This window comes from Dromiciops gliroides, chromosome 2, assembly GCF_019393635.1.
Source record: "Dromiciops gliroides isolate mDroGli1 chromosome 2, mDroGli1.pri, whole genome shotgun sequence".
NCBI lineage: Eukaryota > Metazoa > Chordata > Mammalia > Microbiotheria > Microbiotheriidae > Dromiciops > Dromiciops gliroides.
The window spans coordinates 277,412,521-277,430,253 of NC_057862.1; the positions used below are offsets into that span (position 1 = coordinate 277,412,521).

Genomic DNA, 17,733 nt, shown 5'->3' on the forward strand with positions numbered 1-17,733 from the left:
GGGACTTTGCTTGGCTCAGGAGACCTCAGACTTTGTCCAGTTCCAGAATTTTTTTCTGTCATCTCCTAGGGTTTGACACAAGCATTCTGCCTATCTGCAAGGACTCTCTGGGATGGATGTTCAACAAATTGGACATGAACTATGATCTCTTACTTGACCACTCAGAGATCAATGCCATTTACCTTGACAAGTATGAACCATGCATCAAGCCCCTCTTCAATTCTTGTGACTCCTTCAAAGATGGAAAACTCTCAAACAATGAATGGTGCTATTGTTTTCAGAAGCCCGGAGGTAAGGAGTGGGTCAGAATCCAGATAACTGTACTAATGCCCAATTCAGTCACATTGGTCATAAGTTCATGGGGGTGGGATCAGAAGGGAAATGAATCTTACTATAACTCAAGGAAGAAACTAGAGGACAGGGTAATATTGAGTAGAAATATAGAATTTATTCCCCTTTACTAGAATGTACATGCTGTTGATTTCCAAATCCATTTCCATTCTAAGTATAGTATACTGGGGAAAAACAAACCAACCTGGAATTAGAAATCAAGAGATCTGGGTCTCAGTCCTTAATCTGCTCGTAAATAACTGTGTGACTTTGGATAAGTCATTCAGACTCATTGAGCCTCTATTTTCTCATCTGCAAAGTAAGAGTGACAATCCCTTTTATACTTAAATCATAATATCATTGTTAGAACAAATAACATGAGATATCAATCTTTTTTGATAACATTATGTAGATGTAAAGTATTATTTTCTTCCATTTGGATATAACCACTTATCAGACTAATCCAAGAGCAAGTGTGAATTTGTGCAACTTAAAAACTGAGAGTTTTTATCTGTTTCACTCCTACTTCCTCTCCATGGGCAGGTAGACCAAAAAAAAAACAAAAAACCCATAGGCTTATAAAATATCTGAGCTCACTTAAAAGGTTATATAATTCATAGGGGAACATATATCTATAAACATACTTAACATGTACTTTGCATGTGAATGGATAAGGCTAGAAGATGAGGCAGTATCATCCAGGGACCAAAGCCCTAAGCATTAATTGGTCCTGAGACCTACAGGCCAATCCTCCTTTCCCTCATCTGTTAATGAATGTATTTCCTATAACTTCCCAAACATCTCTGAGCCCCCATGTCTCCAAGCAAGAAAATGAAAAAAAGACACTAAGGAAAGGTTGTAGGAGTAAGCAAAAATATGCTGCATGTATGTTTGGAGATTTTCAGAAGAAAAGAACAATGTTTAGGAAGGTAGGCAAATTCAGCCCTGGTAGGTCATGTGTAGTGAAGCTATTTTGTGTATTGATATACTTCAACAAGCTTCATTCTAATGTGAAGTTTTCACTCCCTGCCCTTTAATAGGTAAGAGACATGAGGATGAGTCCAATGTCTATGTAAATTATACATTGGAGAATCTATGAGAGGAAGGAGCTATTCTGGTTTTTTATTATATCTTAATAGTGGTGTCTAATTTCCTGTTTCAAAACCAGAAGGCCATGAGGGCTGAATTAGTTTGCTGGATAGCCATACTGAGGACACGGTTTCTCCCATGTGAGACATAGTAAAAGGTTAGCATACAAAGGATCCATCGTTCTATTATTAAACTGATCTAGTATTTAGATTAACTGTATTCAGCTAATAGGCCCCTGACTCTCTTTCTCCTGCTGATAGAAACCTTAGAAGGTTATATAGTTCCTGATGACAAGAAACAAGTCTGTTAGCCAATAGTAAATTAGACTCTGGGCATTTTTGGAGATAGTGGTACATAGGAAAATATGTGTTTCACCACCCAAGTATCCCCCAAATAATATTTTTAAATACACTGTTCTGGGAATTTTTTTAATGAGTAACACTAATGGCTCAAATTTGTCTCACTGTTCAGGACCAGCATATGGAGTAATTCCATTCCCAGGTGTACTGTTGGCTATATTTCATGTCAAAAGTGAAGCCAATCATTAGAGATTATATCCCACACCATCTGGAAACTGACTCTTATAAATTATATTTTAGGTCTCCCTTGCCAGAATGAAATGAACAGGATTCAGAAGCTAAGCAAGGGGAAAAGCCTGTTGGGTGAGTACAATTTCTTGCCACTCGTTTGAACAAGTAATTAAAGCAGCTGTGACTGTTGTAATGCCATTCATGATGATGGATATTTAATTAGGGGCCAGCCTTTCATGATGGAAATGCCATGTTTTGAAGTAGACAGGTCTCTTTCTCACATCCAATGATGCAGCCCTGTGAACAAGAGTAACTGCTTGAGAACCAGGCCCATACCCCATTAGTAAGATAGAGGGAGACACTGTATGGTGGAAGCAGCATTGACTAGAACATCAGGAGACCCAGGTTCTAGTCCCAGCTGAAATATTAACTATATGATTTTGGGTAAGTCTCTTTCCCCCTCTGGATCTGTTTCCTCATCTTTCAGATGAAGGAGATGTACTAGAATCATTCACTCATTCATCAAATATTTATTAACTGTCTATACTATATGCAATGCAGCGGAGAAAGAAAAAGGAAGGAAAGAAGGAAGAGAGAAAACAAGCAAGCCCTATGCTGAGCACTTTATGAATATCTCACTTGATCCTCACAACAACCCTGGGAGGTAGATGGTATTACTATTCCTATCTTATAATTGAGGAAACTGAGACAGGCTAGTGTCTGATCCCTAGATTTGAAATCAGATCTTCCTAATTCCAGATCCAGCACTGCCATGGAGCTCATATTCTAATATAGGGAGGTGGAACATATTCTTACATAATTGTGTTACAAAGGACCTGGATTCAAGTCCTATCACTGACACCACCCTGTGTGACCTTGGACACACAGAAAAGAGCAATGTAATTTTAAGGAATCCAAGAGTTAAGTTTGTTTAGAACAGCATGTAAATTCAGGTCATGCAGAGTGAAGCTTCTTTATGGACTGATATACTCCAACAAGCTCCATCCATACAAAGAAGAGAGCTAGAAGAGGCAGCTGGTGGTTATAGTGGATATAACAAAGGACCTAAAGGCAGGAAAATGGTTCAAAACCTGTTTCAGATACATACCTATTGTATTACCCTGGGCAAGTCATCTATCTGTTCTTTGCTTTGGATTATCCTTAAAATGGGGATAATAATGCCTGCAGTTTTCACCCCGTGTGGTAATTGTGAAGTGAAAATAAATAATGTATATAAAGTGCTTTGCAAAAATCTTAAAGCCAATTGAATATCAGTTATCATTATGTAAGTCTGAAAAGCTCCTTTGCAGGAAGCAATCAAGGAGAGCATTTTAGATTTTTGACAAAAGTGCAGAATTTCACGAGGCAAGGATTAGGAGAGAGGAATGCCAGGTATAGGGAGTTATGCATTCAGGGATGATATGCAGTATAATTTGAATAGATGATTTCTGAGATCTCTTTCTTGATCCCTCAACTATTATGGCATTTCTACTTTCCTATGGCATTTCATCTCCAAGAATGGCTGGAAGGGAAGGATAAAGAGAACTTCTTTGTGTCCTTCTCTGACCCCTTCCTTCAAATGAAAGTGAACAGAAGTGATTGCCACTGTATCCTTGTCTCCACCTTAAAGAGCTCACTTTAGCTGTCCTCATCTCCCCAGGGGAGTATGTTTAGAGGGTGGAAGACATTGGAAGCCATCATCCAATCCCTTAGCAATTTAGACACAATGCATTTCTCTTGCCTCCATCTGAATGTCAGGGCAGGGGGAAAACCACCAACAACAGAGCTCAACCTTGCTTCTGACAAACATGCTGTGTTGTAGCTGCAGTAAAGATAACGAATGCTGAGCCCTGTCAAGGCCTTTCCATTTAATCTCCCAGAGTCTGTCTTTCCTCAGCAGACAGGGTAAATGGCTGATTTGGAGGCAGAAAACCAGAAAAATCTGGTAAAGTTTCTTTGAGAATGGAAGCCAGGACATGGCCTTGTGTTTTTAGAGAGCTGAAGACTGAAATGAAATCATTTAAATTTGCCTTTGTTCAATACGCTGAAGCTGGCTACAGTCTGTCCTTTTTAAAGTTTGCATCAAAAACAAAATAAACAAAACAATAGGTCTCTGTTTGCCCACAGATGTGTAAAAGTGTGGAAACAGTCATCACAAATAAACAAAAGGCACATGATCATTTTCCACTCCTTACTTGGGAGTAGAAAATCAGGAAAATCATTCCTGGCTCTAATTCTAATTCACTATATGAAGAGGCAGTAAAGTCTTGTCATGGGAAAAGCCCTCTGCTAAGGCATGGAAATAGGATATAACATGTTGTGTGTGAGTAACAAGAACTAGGCCAGTTTGGCTAGACCAGGGATTGTGTGAAGTGGAATAATGTTTCATGAGCATGGAAAGATAGATCAGAGGGGCTGTGAGGAGCTAAAATACCAAGAAGGGAGATTTGTACATTTGATTCTAGAGACAGAAAGGAACCACTGGAACTTCTTGAATAGATGAGGAATATTGTCAGACCTGCACTTTATGAATATCATTTTAGTATTTGCATAGAGTCTAGATTCAAGAGGGAGAGTAAGAAGGGTCAATGAGGAGTCTTTTGCAATAGCCAAGATGAGAAGGGATTATGAACACAGGCATGGAGTGGAGAATGGGTGAAAGACATGTTATGGAGGTAGAATTTACTATACTTGGTGACCGATTGATATGGAATAGGGGAGAGTTAATGAGAGTAGAGTCAGGGATGAGTATGAGGTTGTGAACCTGGATAAGTCAAGGCTGGTAATATCCTTGATAGAAATTGGAAAATTTGGAAGAGAAATGGTTTTGGATATGTTGAGCTTGATGTGCCTATAGAACATCCAATTGTAAATGTCTAATAAACAGTGACTATTACAGCACAGAACCTTAGGAGAGAGATTAGATCTCAATCTCTCTCTCTCTCTCTCTCTCTCTCTCTCTCTATATATATATATATATATATATATACTCTAATGATTGGAATGATGCCACCTGCTGGAGACTTACTGTAGAAAAGCTCGGCCATGAGGTGAAGGTCTCTGAGGGCAAGACCATGTGTCTTTTCTTTGGCATCAGGAAGTGACGTTTGCTTGTGGGAGGAAGAAGGGGGAGCCTGACGTTCTGACTCTCTCTTTTTCATGTGGACTCTGGCGGAGAGTGGAGCTAGGAATGCTCTCTCCCTTTAATAGATAGATGAATCTAGGCCTTTCCCTTTCTCTTCACCAAATTCTTATTCTCCTTAATAAATGCTTAAAAGTCTAACTATTGCTAAAGCTTATAGTTTATTGGTGACCACTCATTAGATATTTTATACAGACTAGCTAGAATTTTAGCCTTTACTATATATATATATATATATATATATATATATATATATATATATATATACATACACACACACACACATATATATATGTATATATATATACACACACACTTACATACATGTGTATATACACATACACATGGATACATATGTGTATACATATCTTTATCATCTATCTATCTATATCTGGGAATCATCTGCATAGATGCGATGTGTAAAATAGGGAATTTGGGCCAGGTAAACTCCATTTTCCCTTCCAGCTTTCAATTTAAGACCATATAGTACAAGAATAAAAGAATGACCTTGTGGCATTGACAAGCCGATTGAGATAAGAAGGTGTACATTTGCATGATTAGCAAGATTGTATGACTTTGTTCAATTACACATGAGTTGGAGCAGAGGATGCACATGGTAGGGGGAATCCAGAGGTTTGGCTAGGCATTAGTGGTAAGAAGCAAAGGGGGCAAAGGATTCAGGAAGAGAGGACAGGACAAAATTGAACTGGTTAAGATTAAAAAGAGAGGAAAATGAAGCCACAATAGGATCAATAGCCCAGGAGAGCCTTGAGGGGTGTGGAAGCTCCTGTCAGTATGAATGGCCTTTGGAACAGTGCAGTATGGGGAGAGGTAAAATTATAGGTGGTTATGGTTGCATAGAAGAATCATTGAGTTCTTGAACAAGAATGTGGAACACTTGAAGGTAATGGTGAGATCAAGGGTAACTAAGATAAAGTGTATGAAAACAAGGGAGATGAAGAGATTGACAAACTGGGTCACAGGTTTGTTTGAGGAGATAACAATATATATGTTGAAATCCTTTGATATAAGTGATATTTAGGGGAGAGGGGAAGAAGGTGAACCAAGTGCTGGACTTGAGATGGCAAGAAGTATGCCCAAGGAGCTGGTGCCACAAGAATCTGAATAGGAAGATCTATGTGGATGGAATGGGCCTAGACAGAAAGGTTGATGAGTGATGGTCAAGAGGGAAAATCTGGATATGGTATTGGCAAGCAAAAAAAATGCCCACTCCTTCCCTTAGACCAATTTGTCAAGAGGAATGATCATAGAATTGGAAGGGAACTTAGAAGCTATCAGGTCTGACCCCCAAATATCAGATGAGGGATCTGAGGCACAGAGGTTGTTTCTTGTCCAGGGATTTCTTCCTTATCCAACACCCACTTCTCTTTCCAAGGGAGTGAACCCAATATTGGGATGGAGAGATTATGTTCTATGTTGTTGAAAAAACAAAACCATGGATACTTGAAGTTACTTCATCAAGAAGGTCTGACTTTGTGAATCTAGAAACTGTCTCTACTGAATATAACTCATAATATAACTATAACTAACCTGTAATTTATAGTCTTAGGGAGTTACTTGAAGCTCAGAGAATTTAATTGTCTTGCCCATGATCATACAGTTAATAAGTGCCAGAGGCAGCATTTGAATTCAGAAATTCCAAAGTCTTGGGTCCAGTACTCTATTCACTATGCCACACTGACTCTCAAAATATGATAATATTAAGAATCAGTGGAGAGGGGCAGCTAGGTGCTGCAGTGGGTAAAGCACTCAGAAGTAGCTGAGTTCAAATCTGGCCTTAGACACTTGACACTTACTAGCTGTGTGACCCTGGGCAAGTCACTTAACTCCCATTGCCCTGAAAAAAGAAAAGAATCAATGGAATTGAGGAATTGATACTGGAATCCATAACATCTAATTCCAACCTTTTTCGTACTTGATTACCTGTCATAGAGTGGTACAGATTCTTGTTCCTCCTTCATTTTTGAAGAGGGCCAATAACATCAGGAGGTTGATTTCTTGACTTGCAAGTAAATTGGCTATAAGTGAGGCAGGGCTGTGTAAAGTCAGCAGCCTCACTCTCTCCTTCAGAGTCACCTGAGTCCAGTGGCAAGACATAGGTCAGGATGACTGGCAATGAATGACCCAGCATGCAGTGGGAGACCTTGGCCTTTTTAAGCTAAATTCTTTCCTAGGTCTCAGTTTGTCTGAGGCAATGCCCATTTAGTAATGAAAGGCTAGGTAAGAATGGAGGCAAAATATGGACTAGTTTACCTTCACAAAAGAATCAATCTGGCCAGAAGAGAAAGAGACCTTAGAGATCATCTAGCCCAACCAATGCATTTTTGCAGATAAGGAAACTGAGGAGGATGTGTGTGTGTGTGTGTGTGTGTGTGTGTGCATTCATGCATTCATAAACATGTATGTCTGTGTGATAAGATTGTTATGAGTGAGGGTTGATATCATTAAAAATGTACAGAGCCCTGTTTTATAGGAAATACATGGCCTAAAATATAGAAAAATGTCTGAAGTTTGTATAACCCTTTCAAAAGGATTCTGCTAGGGAAGACCTCCCAAACCATCTAATCCAAGTACCCTATGAAATGTATCAGTTGTGTGAGCATGGCCAAGCTACTCTCTGAACCTCTGTTTCTCCTTCTATAAGAGGGCAATGAGACTATTTGCACTCCCTTCTTCTCAGCATTATTATGAAAAAAGCACGTTTAACTTTAATGTAAGAAGCAAGTTAATTTATTCACATATTTACACATGGGAAAATGTGAAATGTATTTCCCAGAGAAGAGAAATAACTTGCAGCTAGTTAATGACAGAACAAAGACAATTGATAAACTCATTTCAATATTTCAAGGAGATCTAGATTCGTTGGTGTGGGTGCTTCATCTAATGATGGAGGTTTTTTTAGCCCTTATGCAATGTAGTAGATGGTATTCAAGAGTCGCTATAACCAAATAGTTCATCAACCTTCACTTAGCTAGACTGGTCCTCAGATAACAAGAAATAAATGACACATTTCTCTTTCAAGTTTTCAAAGCATCCTTTGAGAATCACAACTATCCTATGAGGAATGTCCTATAGGTATCATTATTTCCACTTTTCAGACTAGTAAACTGAGACTCAAAGAGATTAAGTTAATATTCTCGTAGTCAGCTAGTATCTTAGATGTAGGTTTTGAACTCAGGTCTTTGTGACTGCAAGACTAGTTCTCTTCCTTCTATGCCACACAACAGAGAGTTGTCACGGTACTTAAATCCAAAGCCTTTCTAAATTAGTAGGACTTCACTAAGGTTTAGAGAACTCCACATCGTGAGGAGGCATCAAAGTGAAAAGATAGAGGATTACAGGATCATCAATTTGGAGTAAGAAGAGCCTTTAGAGGTACAATTTCCTCATTTTACAGATGGAGGACCAGAGAGTTTAAGTGACTTGCCCAGAGTCACACAGCTAATAAGCACTTGATATGGGATTGAAATCTAAATCTTCCTGACTCCAAGTGTAGTTCTCTATTTTCTATACAATGCTTCTTCTCACCTTATGTGTATATGCACATGTAAATATAGGTACACAAATAAAGGTATCCCAAAAGTCATAGTTAAGCTTTTTGGGGATAATATATCCATATGTGTTTATACATACATATATACACATACATACATATTTTGCAGCAAAACCCATTTCTTTACATCTAAATGCTTCTGAACTATATTTCTGTCTCATCTGTTAATATTTCTCATTTGCCTTACTGGGTTCATAGCCCTGGATGATGGCATGACACAATTATTATTCACCAACCAGTGAATCATAATCTTGACTTTTCCTAAGGATGCTCCCTGCCTGATTTAAAAGATCTTCTCATCACATTCTCTCCACCTGAGACTAGAGCACATTGAAATGTTACGGTTGGCAAATAAGAATTCTATTTATTTGCTTACAAATTATTTTCCCCAGGGGAAAAACTCCTGATGTAATAACCATGTATTCAGAGGGCATTCAGAGCAACCCAGGAACAAGCAACAACAAATTATAATCAGTTATAATTACTGCCTACTTAGAAAAAAGTGGTAGTTTTATTATATTGTAGATTCAGCACAGCACCTGGCTTATTACCAACCTGGGGAATTAAGACAAATATATATTTTCCTATCTGCTGATAAGTTTTTCATTGAGTGGTTTGATAGGTGGGCCAGTTTTCATTCTAGTTCACCACATGTTCTCCTTTGAAAATCTCCTAGGGAATTTATATATAAATATTTCTTTTAAGCTAAAGTTTTTCCCGTGCTTACTGATGCCATCTGATCACTATATTACTTTTCCCCCTAGACTGTCTCAGCTTCTAAAGGCACTTTCTGCCTATAACATAAAGAATGAATTAATGTATAAAATGAGTGAGTGAGTAAGTGAATGAGTGAGCATTTCATTCATATAATTCTAAGTCAACCTTTCCAAAGAAAAGTTGCCAGGTCTTGACTCCATCAAGGGCTTTGATTTGCAGCTCCATGCATGGAGAGCCCACCCAAATGAGCCCTTCAGCAGAAATGGCAAAGAAATGCCTGGACTAGGAACTAGGATACCTGAGTCCTAATGCTGATTCTATCAACAATTTACTAAATGTCTCTGTCTTTGTCTCTTCATATATATATATAAAACTTTTTCCACTCATGACCCCTTTTTATGGAGAAATTTTTTATGTGAACCCCGGTATATAGTTATATAAAAGACTATAGTTATACCTAATAGTTATATAAAATAAATATACATAACTTTTTACTTGCCAAATTTTTTCATGACCCACAGTTTAAGAAACTAGGTTCTAGATAATCTCCAAATTTTCTCCAATTCTGACATCCTATGAAATCAAAATTAATGTCTGGATACTATGATCATCCATCATATGTACAGATAAGCTTTGGACCGATAAGGCATGCCATTTCTTTAATCCTGGGGAGTCTTTGCCTAGTTTGTTTTGGTTTGATTCCAGTGCACTACCTGAGAATTCTCTGATAGAACTGAAGCTTTTGTTTCCTCTAGGGACATTCATTCCCCGCTGCAATGATGAAGGATACTACAAAGCCACCCAGTGCCATGGGAGTACAGGACAGTGCTGGTGTGTGGATAAATATGGAAATGAGCTGGCTGGCTCTAGGAAACAAGGAACTGTGAACTGTGGTGAGTAGAGGCATTAAACCCCTACCCCACTCCCTAGACATCAGCCAGTTATCATAATTTGAGAGACACTCTACTACTTGTAGTCATCAGTTAATGGCAGTATAGAATGCTACAATGGACATTTTAGGGGAAGTTGACAAGGAATATACAGAGGATTTAGAAAATAGGGCTTCAGATGACATTCAAATGGAGAGAGGATGTGTGCTTGTTGAATTTACTAAAGAAATAATAATCAACACACTTTTAGTAAGTGCCTACTCTCAAGTAGTGTCCATTATAACAACATAAGGAAGATATAGAATAATGGAGAATATAGAGAATAATTGACAATAGCTAGAGAATGATGGTGGGTGCTACGTAGGAGGCAGCTTTTAAGTGAAGTTACTTATACTGCCAGTTTTTGAGACCAAGCATCTAATTCTTAAGTTTTATACCCCTGAAAAACACTACAGGAAAAAAAAAAAACAAACCTGTATAATTGCATTAGAACCTGATTAGTTTGAAATGTCCCCTATTGGCCTATAGAATTGTCTAATGGAAGGCATGCTGAATCTGGAGTCAGTAGGTCTAGGTCTAAAACCTAGCTCTGCCACTTACTTGTGTGACCTGGGACAGGTTTCTTAACTCTCTGGGTTCAGTTTTCTCATCTGGAAAAGGTGGGAGTTGGTCCCTAAGTTGAAGTTTAGGAGTTGTTTAAGGTATCTTCTAGTTCTAAATCTTTGCTTCTATTAGCCTATAGGTTAGTCATTTCAAATGTGAAAGGGAATGCTAGTATTTTTCTGTCAAGTTGACTGGGAAGTGCTATTTACTACTTTGAGACATAGTGAGCCTTTAGACAAGAGGGAAGCAGGGCAAAGACAGTGCTTATCAGTGGCAGAGAGTATGGGAGGAGAGGCACCTCTAATGTTTTTATGTTTGTCTCTTTCGCTTAAAATTTTATTTTCAGAAGAAGAGCAAGAAACCTCAGGGGATTTTGGCAGTGGGGGTGCTGTGGTCCTCCTGGATGACCTAGAAGAGGAACATGGAGGGGCACGAAAGGACAAAGATGGGAAACTGAAAGTTCATGTAAGGGCAACGAATGAAGATGATGAAGATGAAGATGATGACAAGGAGGATGAGGTTGGCTATATATGGTAGTCCCCTCAGGGCAAAGGACGTGTGTGTTTTGCACAATATCACAAGTCCCTCACATCTCAACAATTGTATCTAAAACCATTAGGTACAAAATGTCTCTTCTTCCACTGTTCTTTTCTGTGCCCTGTTTATAATTTGGAAGATAGCTCTCCTTCCTTCCCAATTGCTCCAATTATGAGTATGGCTATTTTGGGGACATGGATTTTTTTTTCTTTAGGCTAGGGGACAACTGACTTCACTTACACAAAGTCTCATGCTGCTGGCTTCCTTTCTCCCCCTTCAGGAGAACTTCTCTCAACAATTATGTAGTTTATATGAAATTCTCACCCAGGAGGGAGCCAGGTACTCTGGATGAAATGAACCCTGTTTTGCTTGTCCACACTGGTAGTTCATTTTAGCAAAAAAAAAAATTTCTAGACCTGCTTGCAATGGCTGGCTGCGTTTTTTGTGTACTGAAGATGATATGGGGAAAAATGAAATGCCTCACTGGAATCTTCCCTCTTGCTTCCCCCCCACACCCCGGCCGGCAAAATGCTTAATATTTATCATTACAGATTGATTCTCCTCTGCATAGCTACTTCTGGCTTTCTAAAAACAATGGCCTTAATTCTGCCAAGAGCCCCTTTGGGGAGCCATTCTCTTTGCTATGGAATGGTTGCCAGATGCCTGTCTCTCTCTATATTTATGTATGTATATATATATATATATATCGATATATTTGAGTGCCTGTGTGTGACACACACATGCATACTCATACCCCTATACAGGAAGAGATGGTTGTTTAGAATCATTGGAGAACACAGCTGAGAAGTAATTAAGATGCCAGCCTGTCCAAGACAACTGCTATTTCCAGAAGGAAAAATATGAAATCTGTGTAGAAACTGCTTTTGCATTGATAGTTGGCACTTGTAACCTGCAGGCTGACGCAGTTTCTTCTCTCAGGCACCAGCAGGGCTGTTGAAAGTCTCTTTGATTTTGATAAGCCCCAGACTGCCTAAACAACTTCTCCTGCAGAAGCCATGGAATTCTCACTCTATTCAGCGTCCTAAGCTGTCTCTTTCATATCATCTCACAGACTTCCTTAGGCAACTAACTGTCTTGTTTACTGCCTCTCTTTTCCTCCAATTCCTCCTACAGGGCTTTTCTAAGGCATATCTAATGCTCTCTTAAAAAAAAAGATACAGTATCACAATATTTCATTAGCAGATGGCAATAGAAGATTTTGAGTTCAGTTTTGCATTTGACCTGTTCCTCCAGCAAAGACAAGATCATGTTCTACAAACAACTTCATATACTTTTACCAGTGAAGACTTGTGGACCAAAGATATGACTGTGCCCAGTCTTCTAAGGACCTTTGCTTTAATTGGACCCAGAGTAGGGCAGTGGTTATTATACTCAGCATACTCTGGAGAGGTTGCAGCTTTTTTAAGTATAAGGGCCAAGGTAGTATAGCTTCACGTAGAATGCCGTGAGGTTTGCTAGGCATTGAAAATTTGCCAGTGGCTGTCCTCTAGACCCCTTGGGAAGGAAACCAAGGGTTTGGGGCTTTAAAAAAAGAGGGGAGGATTCCACCCACTCTGACCAAACTGTAGCCTTTGTTCCTGTATGATCTAGCTTAAAGATTGAGATTGGAGTATTAGGACTAGACCTGATGCTGAACATTTTTGCCCTTATTGCATTTCATGAGGAAGTAAAATTCTTAGGAGCAAAAAGCTTATCTAAAGGATATCCTGGCTTCTATATTATAAATATGCAATCCACAAAAGGATGCTTCAGGCAGTTTCTTGCCACATTGATGTCTACTTTTAAGAAAAAGAAATAATAAGAATATATACTGTTCTTAGTGTCTCAAATTTCATTTATGCCCCTGCCCCCAGTAGTGTTGGTGATTATCTTTGAATGCTCATCCCCAGAAGGATTTTCTCTCTGTAGGATTGATAATAGGTTTCATTCACACTTTGCCAAAAAAAAAAAATCAAAAGATAGTGAATCAAAAAGCGATCTTCATGACATCTTCACAAAACTGGGGTTGTAATTAAGGAGTAAAAGATTAATTTGAAGAATTGAATTTTAATACCTTATTTTTCTTTCTTAGATACAAATGAACTTAGATTTCTAAATCTAGAAGTCCCTTCTGTATGTATTACTTTTCCCGACCTGAGTTTTTATGAAATTTTAAAATCTCCACAAGTGGGCAGAAGGGGATTACTAATGCCATGTGCTTATTGTAAACCCTGCAAATCTTCATCCCATTCAGTCCTTAAAATTTCCCTCTCCCTTCCTCTTGCAACAGGGCTGGTCAAAGGGGTTTGAAAGCCTTTTAAGTAAGGTTTTCTTTCCCCCATCAATGACTTTCTTTTGACATAGCCTTAGGCAGTTTCATGGCCATATTCTTCCCCAGTTGAAAGTGTTTGCTATATTTTTATCAATTCAACACCTTGTTTTATGAGGAAACTATTTGGCAAATGAAGTCAATACACCCTTTGATGATTTGCCTCCCTCTTCACTTGTGGCCTAGGCTATACTACTGCATTCAATCAGCTTGGTCAAAAATTTGGTCACTATGATAGAATTGGCTAGCCTTTTCCCCCACTGAATTGAATGATTTTTTTTTAATTAAAAAGACTCATTATTTTGGCACTTTGTATACACGGCATGAAACTGGAAATTTACTTTGCCAATCCCAAATGGATAGACTGACACCATAACGTCCATGTTATCTCTTACTGATTATGAACATAATTGATTCAGCTACTGATGTGTGAGAACCAAGAACAGGGAGGTCATACATCTGCTGTTCTAGATACAATTTGTCTTGTTATATGTCTCATAAACTGCAGGGACAGGAAGCTTCTGTTAGAAAATCACAACCAAGCAGAGTCTTAAGATCCAATAGACATTTTTTCTGTTTCAAGTGAATTTTATTTGACCGAGGCTTTGAACTCAGAGTTTGGAAACAGCAGCATAATTGCAGTTAATTTACTAAAATTGTTAATTTAATGAAAATGTATCCCCTAAAAATTAAAAATGCATGAAAAAACTTTCAATCTAAACTATAAGAGAAAATCGTTGTTAATAACTCCAACTAGCTCTGAAAATGCACCAGAGAACTCATTAGGATTGGCACATTGATTTTGCTTAGAGAAACTTTTAGGAACATAGTGAACTACTGATTTTAATTTACCTAATTATCTTATGACAAGTATCAAATTAAGATGACACTCAGAGCTCCTTAACATTAACTTAATGATGGATAAGAGAGCACTGTGGAAAATTTGTAGCAAGGTAATGATGCTCAATTTTTGGAGATGCTCTAAGAAGATATTTTGACTCATTAGAATCTTAAATACAAAACTATTCCTGTGGTTAGAGCAAAGCTCAGTAACACTATTCTTGATCAACTTTGTCATGGCAATGTCAGGTTTCTGAAAGGCTTTTTTATCACTTTCATTAAAAACTACAATTTGTTTACGAGCCTCAATTCTGAGACTTGAAGAAGTGTCTGTTTCATCATCTGAGGCAAAAGTCAGGCTTTGCCTTTTGTCATTAGGACCCTTAGAATTCCATCACCATGATTAGGTACATTTGAAAACTCCAGATATCCAGTGATGATCTTGATGATACAATTCCCCATTTTCCTACTAGAACCAATTTCCAAGTCGCATCCTAATGTGGTTATGTAGAAATTCCTTGTGAGCTGTGAAGAGATCTTAAATATTTAATGTTTCTTTTTTCACTTCCAATTCAAATCGAAATTTTCCATTTGGGAAAAATAATTGCTGTGTCTCTTGCCTCTATAAACCTGGCTTCAATTTCAGTGTGTTTCTGGCTTGGAAATGTTTTAATACTGTATTTGGAGTTTTATAGCAATTCCTCCCTTGCACTCTTTTCAACATACCTTGCTTCCCTACCCCTACAACCACCATGCAACAAATAATATGAAATTGACAGCTGTCTCTCACCACAGGCCATCAAATTGGTACATTGTATCTTTCCTTTACGTCTTTCCCATATGCCATTCATGTTTGTTTGATGCATCAACTGCACTGTACAATAACATCCAAGAAACCTTTCTTTCTACAGTGGGTGGTTTTGGTCTTTTTATACTTTTTTCTCAATGCTGCTGACATTTGTTCTTGTTTAATGTGTAGTGTTGTAAGGGGAATATCACCCAAATAATGAGTGTGTCAGTTGGCTGTCACTACTGTAGATGCAATGTAGATGATCATAGTAAAGTAGATTAACATAGTGAATTTTGAATGCTTTTCCATACAGATTTTCCTGGAATGTGAACACTTGCCTAACCTCCTTGGTTAATTGTAAATGCTTAATTGTAGTCCTGAATAGTTGCATTTCTGTCTGTCTCAATAAATTTGAATTTGTCTGCCATATCTCACTGTGTGTCTTTTGTTTAATTAGGTATAAACTAACTAAACTCTACACTCTGGTGATTTAAAGCAATCTAGGAATTCAAATTAATAAGCTTACAAAGATGGCACATACGAATAAGGAAAGGAAAGACAGACACATTCATTTGTCAAATATCTGAATATACTGTATTGCTGCTATAATTCAAATAAGAACTTTTTTTTCCATTTGCCCCTTTCCTAACATTTTGAAATATAACCTAATTATTTCCTATGACAGTAGTTTCCTTCTAAGCTTAAGCCCAGAGACTGCTTAGTTCTACATCAGCTATGAACCTATTTTCAGAATGAGACAGATGTTAAAAACAAGATGTTAGCAACCACTTGTTGGCTCTTTCTGACCTTCCTCACAGTTCTTTCCAGCTGAGAGCCTTAGATGATCCAGGGTCCTTCTGATCATGTTAAAATTCACCTTCTTCCCTCTAACCTGACTTATCAGTCATTTCAGTTTAAACTTCTCAATACTCTTCATCTCATCCCTGCATATCACTGGAAGTACAGGGCATGGAAGAGAGCCTTTCTCTTTCAACTTGAACTTTTAGCCCAGTTCAAGCATGACAGTATTCATATGTGTATTAGGGTGATGGGGGTAAGGTAAAGAAGGCTTTTGCATTTTAAGATTTGCTTCCATGGCTGGTTCAAGAGGGTATGAGAATTTACACACACACATACACACACACACAAATGCATATACTATATATGTATATATGGTTTATATAAGTATACACATATACTACATATACATATAGACTACATACATATAGATATACCTATTTCATACATATAGAGGAGAGAGAGTCAGTCATTCAATCAGTCTCTGTCCCTAGGAGCAAAAAAAAAAAAGCACCAAATTGTTAGCCTAAAGTTTAATCAGGATTGTAGTCATTAGTCTTGAAGGTCAGTACTATGAAAATGTTTTCTTCTACTCAAAAGGCTAATTCTTTTAGGTCTGCTTTCCCTGCTAGGGCCACAACATGGTTAAAAAGAAATCACAGCTGGGGCCAGCTAGGTGGCACAGTGGATAAAGCCCCAGCCCTGAATTCAGAGGGACCTGAGTTCAAATCCGGCCTCAGACACCTGACACTTACTAGTTGTGTGACCCTGAGCAAGTCACTTAAACCTCATCGCCCTGCAAAATAAATAAATAAACAAATAACAAAACAAAACAAAAGGGATGCTGAAAAAGAAATCACAGCTAAGAAGAGAGAAGAGAATTCCAATTCAGTTTTATTAAGAACTCATTTTCTTTGAGGCTGGGGAGGGAGAGGAAAATATAATGAAGCACACAACAAGGTCCCATCTTTAAAGAAGCTTGCAGTCTGGAAAGGAGGATACAGTGTATAAAAAGATACAATAGAACTTTAAAATATTTAAGCTAGTGTTTTTAAGTGACGAATATAGGCATTTCATATCCTTTACTCATCTCAAAAAACCTAAACTCCTTGAGGGAAAAGATCTAGCCTAATACATTTCTTTTATTCCCTAAATGCTTAGCATTATGCTAAACAGATAGAGGTATCATGATATAATGATATGATGGTATAATTGTAGGAATACTGAAGTGAAAGTCCAGAGACCTGGGTTCTATTTCTGGTTCTGTTACTAACCAGTTGGGTAACCTTGGGCAAATTCTTTCCTTTCTTGGAGCCTGTTTTCTTTTGTATAAAATAAGGAGGTTGGAATGAGGAAATGATGATCCCTAAGGTTCCTTACATGAGTGATGTTCTAGGCTTTTAAGACCCTATAATAGGTTCCTAATAAAAATTCAAGTGTCCTTGTACTCATTAGGGAAATAATAAGAATTGGCATTTTTCTTCTCCCCTCCCTCAAGCCTTCCTGGATCTCCTATATGTTGGATTAGACTTTGAACATAAATCATGCTATTCCTGAAAAGTTG

General features: G+C 38.0%; 1 protein-coding gene across 3 annotated transcripts in view; it reads left to right on the forward strand.

Annotated features, from left to right (window-relative positions):
• The window catches only part of SPOCK1 (SPARC (osteonectin), cwcv and kazal like domains proteoglycan 1), an 809,827-nt gene extending 794,034 nt beyond the window's left edge, over positions 1–15,793 (forward strand). For all 3 annotated transcript variants that reach the window (XM_043984938.1, XM_043984940.1, XM_043984939.1), the window contains 4 exons: positions 70–291; positions 2,019–2,081; positions 10,138–10,275; positions 11,222–15,793. In XM_043984938.1, coding sequence (XP_043840873.1) covers positions 70–291; positions 2,019–2,081; positions 10,138–10,275; positions 11,222–11,412 — 614 coding nt within the window. In that variant the 3' untranslated portion in view covers positions 11,413–15,793. The remainder of the gene's footprint in view (positions 1–69; positions 292–2,018; positions 2,082–10,137; positions 10,276–11,221) is intronic.
• Positions 15,794–17,733: the final 1,940 nt, after the last annotated feature.